Consider the following 7,053-nt stretch of genomic DNA (forward strand, 5'->3'; position numbering starts at 1 on the left):
CGGGGCTGAAAGTGGGTTTCTGGCCTTTGCTTACAATGTTGCGAATCTGCTGGCTGAAGTCGGTGGTATTTGTTACAGAGTTTCTGAAACTGACGGCTCAGAGGCCTGCTGCCACAGGCGGGGAATGTTGGAGTCCTCCCTCACTGAGGCAAGCAAGCCTCATGTTAGTTTCAAGCTGCCTGGCTGCCAGCCGCCATCTTGGCTGACAGTTAATTTGCATATCTTGCTGATTAGCCAATGGGAAGGGTAGCGGTCGTATGCCAATTACCATGTTTCTCTTTTATTAGTGTAGATTATTATTTTTTCTTCACCTGAGGACATGCTTAGAAGTAGAGAGGGAGGGAGTGGGGGAGAAAGAGAAAAAAATAAAATCAGTGTGGGAGAGAAAACTTTGATTAGTTGCCTTCCCTGTGTGAGCTGACCAGGGATTGAACCTGCAACCTGGGTATGAGCCCTGACCATGAATCGATCCAGCAATCTTGCAGTGCATAGGACAGTGGTCCACCGAGCTGTAGTTGTAATTTTAAATTAGGTGGTCAGCATAGGCCTCATTGAGAAGGTGGCATTGGAGTATAGACTTCAAAGAGGTAAAGAAGTTAACCATGTGGGTATCAGGGAGAACATTCTAGGTGGAGGGAAGTGCCAAGGTCAAGGACCTTAGGTGGGAGCCTGTCTGGCATATTTAAAGAGTTGGAACAGCCAGGAGGCCAGTGTGGGCGTGACAGGAGATGAGGTCAGAGAAGTAATGAGGGGGAGGGGGTTATAAGGATAGGTCACATCCGCGGGCCTTCTGGGACTGTAGTCAGTAGAGTAGCCAGATCTGGCTCTCCACCTGTTTTTGTAACTAAAGTTTCATGGGAACAGTCACATTCATTTACATGTTGGCTGTGACTGCTTTTGGACTATACAGGAAGAGTTGAGTAGCTGCTGTAGAGACCATCTGTCTACAAAGCCTAAATATTTATTCTTTGACCCTTTACAGAAAAAGGTTTTTGGACCCAATGCTAAAGTCCATATAGACTTTCAGATTCTCAATCTATAAAATAATGAAGGTTTAAATATTAATGGTTTGTGTCGATTCATACAAGTTGTAAGTTTTAGAACAAATTTAGAGAATAGATGTGTATATAATTAAAAGTAAATGTACAAAGCGTGCCTCCCTAAGAAGTTAATAATAGTGTTAATAATTGAAAGAAGATTTAAAGAAATGGACATGTAGCTTATAGCAGGTGATTGAAGAAAAGCTAGGAGTCCTTGTCCTGCCTTCTGAGCCCACCTTTGGCAAGATGTTGTAATTTTTACCATCATTCACTCAGTGAGACACAGAATAAAGAACAGTGAGCAGAATAGAAGTGGTCCCACCTTCACAGAGCGCACAGTCCACTGAAGAATACAGTTACGAAGGTACCTCCCAGGCTGATAAGAATTCTGTGGTAGAGGAAGTACAGGGTGCTGGAAAGTATAGGGACGGGGCAGGAAGTGAGCCCAATGGAGGCCATGGGCTGAATGCACGGGCAGAAACATGGAGAGGTTCCTTGCGCTAGAGGCAGCGTGGCTCATGGGAATGGAAAGGGGAAAGGAGGGAGGGGAGCAGGGCTGAGGCTGGCTCTTGAAGGGCCATATGAACCATATTAAGGAGAGACTTTGAGATCCTGGAAGCCATTATTATTATTATTTTTTAATTTATCCTTGTTGAAAGTATTACAGAGGGCCCTAGCTGGTTTGGCTCAGTGGATAGAGCATTGGCCTGAGGGCTGAAGGGTCCTAGGTTCGATTCCGGTCAAGGGCACATGCCCAGGTTGTAGGCTCGATCCCTGTGCAGGAGGCAGCCGATCGATGATTCTCTCTCATCATTGATGTTTCTATCTCTCTCCCCCTCTCCCTTTCTCTCTGAAATCAATAAAAATATATTAAAAAAATAGAAAGTATTACAGATGTCCCCCTTTCCCCTCCCATTGACCCTCCTCTCACCCCTTCCCACTTCTTCAGGCCTTCACTACACTATTGTCTATGCCTTATGGGTTCTGCATATCTATAATAATAAAAGTATAATATGCTAATTAGACGGGACATCCTTCCGGACCTTCTGGACGACTTTCCAGACAAAGCTGTTAGGGCTGAGGCAGCTGCCGCGGTTGCCTTGGGCTGGGGCTGCTAGGGCCAAGCCACTTGCACGAATTTTGTGCATTGGGTCTCTAGTATGTATATAAAAGGTTTATCGTAACTATATTTTATTAGTTCTGCTCTGAACATAGGGGTGCATACGTTCTTTCTGATTGGTGTTTTGGGTTTCCTAGGATATATTTCTAGAAGTGGGATCACTGGGTCAAATGGCAGTTCCATATTTAATTTTTTGAGGAAACTCCATACCTTTTTCCATAGTGGCTATACAAATCTGCATTCCCACCAGCAGTGTACTAGGTTTCCCTTTTCTCTACAACCTTGCCAGCACTTGTCGTTTGCTGATTCGTTGATGGTAGCCATTCTGGCAGGTGTGAGGAGATACCTCATTGTCGTTTTGATTTGCATCTCTCTGATGATCAGTGACTTTGAGCATGTTTTCATATGTCTCTTGGCCATCTGTATGTCTACTTTGGAGAAGTGTCTTTTTAGGTCCTTTGCCCATTTTTTAATTGGATAGTTTGTCTTTTTTTTGTTGTTAAGTTGTATGAGCTCTTTATGCATTTTGGAAACTAACCCCTTATCAGATGGATCATTGGCAGATATGTTCTCACATACAGTGGGATCCCTTACAAAATAAAAAGAGCCATTAATGGGTTTTAAGCAGAGTGTCTGTGATTGAATTTGCATTTTACAAGTATCACTGTAGCTGCCTTGAGGGCAGAGGAATGTAGCAAGTGTGAGTCCAGGGACACTGATTATGAGGCTATGGGATTTTTCTCATGTTACTTAAATGAGGAGTAAGAACTCGGCTCAGTTTAGGTAGACATTTACCTGTTTAGGGATACACAGTGTAAAGTCCAGAGGAGCAGTGGTGCTGTGGATCTGTTGAATGTATTTAGCATTTCTCTAATCAAGTATCATTTAAGTCAGTCTCTGGGACCAAGCAGCACTGGAAGGTAGCATTTGTCAGACTTTTACCATCTGAAGAATTAGTTCAAACTCCTGGTGTCTACGGAGATAGAAGTGCTTGCTGTGTAGAAGGTTGTTTTTTTGTTTTAACTGCAGATCTGTATTTTCCACGTGCCCATCTAGTCATTTGTCTCCCCACAATTCTTCTTTTGGCAGGCGAATGTGGGAACGTTAGGGGAGATAATGGTTCAAACCACTTCTTAGTTCATGTTGGCGCAGAAAATATAGGGGCTAAGAATAGCTACAAAATGATGCTTTTCTCAGTTAATGGTGACATCTGGCATTTTTCTTGCCTGCACCATTCTTGGCTTGCTAAACTTTTGTTTATCTTGAAAAAAGTAATGAATGGTTCAACAATGGGAAAATACAGAGAAGTAGGACAAAAAAAAATTATCCATAGGCCTTTCATTTTGGAGACAGTCTAGTTATAATTTTGATAGAATTGCCTTCCTTTTTTGTGATTTATTTTGTTTTGTCACATATTTATGTTTATTTTATAGGTACTTTTTTGGATCAGAGTAATTTTATTTTGTGTTACATAGTTGTAATCATATATATATATTCAATTTTTAAAGTTATATTTTTAAAGTATCTGATGTTTGCAATGTAGTATATCATGTATCTATATGTAGATACTTGATATTTTTTTATATAAGTAAATATAGTATATATATTCGACCACTGGATTTTTAAGATGTCTGTCTTTTGTAATATAAAGTAAGAGTGGGATAATACATTTATGCACAAGCTCATACAACCATTTTATTTATTTTTTTAAATATATTTTTTATTGATTTTTTACAGAGAGGAAGGGAGAGGGACAGAGAGTTAGAAACATCGACGAGAGAGAAACATCGGTCAGCTGCCTCCTGCACACTCCCCACTGGGGATGTGCCCGGAAGCAAGGTACATGCCCTTGACAGGAATCGAACCTGGGACCCTTGAGTCCGCAGGCCGATGCTCTATCCACTGAGCCAAACTGGTTAGGGCAATCATTTTAAATTATTCCATTATTTGGCGCTGCACACAGACTTTAAAGTTTATTTCTGGGTTTCTACAAGCAGCTGTGGATCCGTGAGACCTGAAGTTCACAGCATAATCCGAAAACGCGAGTACTTGGGGAATGGGGGTGCTGGGCCCCATCCGTAGGAATAGCCCGGCTGGTAGTCCGTGCTGGGCGCACTTGTCTCCTCTACCTCTGTGAGCTGAAGACACCAGCCTGTGCGCAGTACTAAGTCCCCCGGTGCGTTGTTCCCTGTCAGGGGTCTGAGGAGCAGACCGTCGTCTACGCGGTGGGCAAGGCGGGCCGCCAGGACTGGCAGCACGTGTACACCGCGGTGACCCGCGGCCGCCGCAGAGTGTACGTCATTGCAGAGGAGGCTCATCTCCGGAGCGCCATTTCCAGGAACAACGTCCGCAGAAAAACTCGTTTAAAACATTTTCTGCAAGACCAGCTCTCCTCGAGCTCGGCGTCTCCGGCGGAGGGTGCATCCCCGGCCAAGGGCCCCGAGGACGGCAGAGGCGCCAGCACGCTGCTGCCAGCGTCCCTGTTCCCTGCAGCCGCCGCTGACTCGGTGACCGATGATGGCCAGGCCTCCGCGGCTGCGTTCGAGGCATTCGCCTGCCCTGGCGGCTGGAGAGGACCTTTCCCTGGCGAAACGAATGCAGGCGAAGATCCATTCCAACCGCGAGGGTCCAAAAGAACCTGTGCCATGGCCGAAGAGAGTCCCAGCAAAGTCCTCATGGTAGGAGCGATGTTCTCACATGCTTGGCTTTACCTAAATGCCGCTCGCCGCAGTTGCTGGTGTGTGCCGGGGCGCCGTGCTTTCTGTCCGTGTGGCGTTGGCTGTAGGACTGAAACAGCGTTTTCTCACGTCTGTTACGTCCTCTCTGCTGCCCCGCTGGTCCTGGTGGTTTCTCTCTCGGCACCAGGCTGGCATGCCAGGCGGCCTCAGCGATGGGCTTGCAGGAGAGGCTACTGTGTCTGCTGCACCTTCTTTCTGCAGATCCTTCTCACCCTCCCCTTGCTGTTGTAGGCCTAGTCTCACTTGCCTCCTCACAGCTCCACCTAAGCGGCTGGTTCCAGTCACCTTGTCAACCTGAGAGGCCTGTCCCCAGGTCTTGTTCTTGACTGTTTCCCTGACATTTCTAGTAGTTTTACACGCTGTTTTTTCCCCTTCCTTTCAGTGGTGCCTGATCTCACACCTCCCCCACCTCTGTCTCATCCCCCCTCACCTCTTCACTCCCCGTCTTGTGTCTTATCGTCCCTCCCTCTGATGGACACACCTCTCCAGGGCTCAGTTCTTTCCTTTGAGGACCCTTTCCACTCTCTAAGTTTCAGCTGTCACCTTTGCACTGATGATTTGTCAACCAATAGTTTCAACTGTCCACTGCATGCCAGGTGTTGGGGACTCAGTGGTAAGTGACAGTCCCCACTCTCGCACTGCTGGCCCCGGGTGGGGACAAAGGCTGTGCTTCCCCGAATGCTCTTCACACTGAAGAGGAGGGACGACCCGGCTCCCCAGGCTGCACCTTGTTCCTGGGATTGACTTTCTGGGACCACGGTCCAGCATCTGACTCTTTTTTTCTGCTTTCTCCACTTCAAACAGCATTCTCCCTGTGACACAAGCCGGACTCACCTTGCCTTCGCCCTGTACCTCCAGTTGATAGATTTATTGCAGAATGTAGCTCTCAGGAATTTCTTTCATTCCATGAAGTCTGGGCAATTTTAGAGCCTTACTTCATTTTCTTGGATGATTGCTGACCCGATGCCTTCCCCCCCTCACTCCCATCCTCCTAGAACACTCTGCACCTCGTTACCAAATTCACCCCCTTAAGTGCTCAGCTCTTTCCTGTGTTAAAAGCCTTCAACATAAGTTCCAGCCTGCCTAGCTTGGCGTTTGAGACCTTGCACAGTTTGACTCCAGCTCTCGGCATCATTTCATTTCCCACTGCTCTGTTCCTGCGTTAGCCCAGCTAGTCCTCATTCACTGAAATGAACCAAACTAACTCTCATTTCTTCCTTTTGGCTTTTGCTGTGCGACTTGGTTTGGATGCCATATTCTCTCTGCCTGCCCTTGTTTAGCATTTGATGGGAGTTTGGATCCTCTTCTGGTCGCTGACCTAAATGTGGAGGGCGGAAAACAGCCCCCTCTCTGACTTCGTTGACATTACAGTCTACCAGTGGGTCATAGGCAGAAAATACAAGAGAAATAAAATGTTCAGGTCAAGAAAGATCCTATGACGAAAAGAAAGGTATGAGGTAGGGAATGGTGGGAGCCAGGGCGGAGGAGGTCGGCAGGAGGCGCTACTTTGCCATGGGGTTCAGGTAAGGCCTCACTGAGGAGAGCACATGTGAGCTGATCAACCAACAGCCCCGTGGGGCTCAGAGAAGTGCCTCCAGGTGGAGGATACAGAAGAGGCAAAGCCTGAAGAGGGAACGGCCTTGTTGGAAGGGAAACGGCTGATGTGCCGGTGGGTGAGGAAGAGGGTGTGTAGGTGGCGATGCTGGAGAGATGGCGGGGCCGTGGGAGGGAGGTGGGGATGCGCTGGAGCTTTAGCACAGGGTGACCCTCTGTGTGCTTACAGTCAGCCCGTGTGCTGCTGTGGAGAGTGAACTGGAAAGTGCGGTGGGAGCAGAGAGGCCAGTCAGAAGGCTGTCCTAGGGAAGGTGTAGGGAGGAGCGGGGAGGTGATGAGAAGCGGAGAGATGCTGGGTGCATTCTGCAGATGGAGTCAACACGACCTGCTGATTAGATGTGAGGGGGTAAAACAAAACGTTATCCAGGCTGGTTTCTGGGTTTCTGGTTGAAGTAACTTGGTGAGTGGCAGGGCCGCTTCCTGGGATGGCAGGACCTTGAGAAGAGCCAGGTAAGGTGGACTCATTGAGGAAGCCAGTGGTGGGTGGTAGGAGTTAGGGCCTCAGGGTGGGTTGGGATGCACAGTGGTGGGTGGGGGAGTT

The 7,053-nt window shown here is 47.5% G+C and overlaps 1 protein-coding gene across 1 annotated transcript in view; it reads left to right on the forward strand.

Moving 5' to 3' along the window:
• The window catches only part of HELB (helicase (DNA) B), a 44,653-nt gene that overhangs the window by 33,372 nt on the left and 4,228 nt on the right, over positions 1-7,053 (forward strand). Inside the window, exon 12 of the mRNA XM_006769626.2 lies at positions 4,356-4,838. Within this exon, the coding sequence (XP_006769689.1) occupies positions 4,356-4,838 (483 nt within the window). The remainder of the gene's footprint in view (positions 1-4,355; positions 4,839-7,053) is intronic.

Source organism: Myotis davidii, unplaced genomic scaffold (assembly GCF_000327345.1).
Source record: "Myotis davidii unplaced genomic scaffold, ASM32734v1 scaffold523, whole genome shotgun sequence".
Taxonomy (NCBI): domain Eukaryota; kingdom Metazoa; phylum Chordata; class Mammalia; order Chiroptera; family Vespertilionidae; genus Myotis; species Myotis davidii.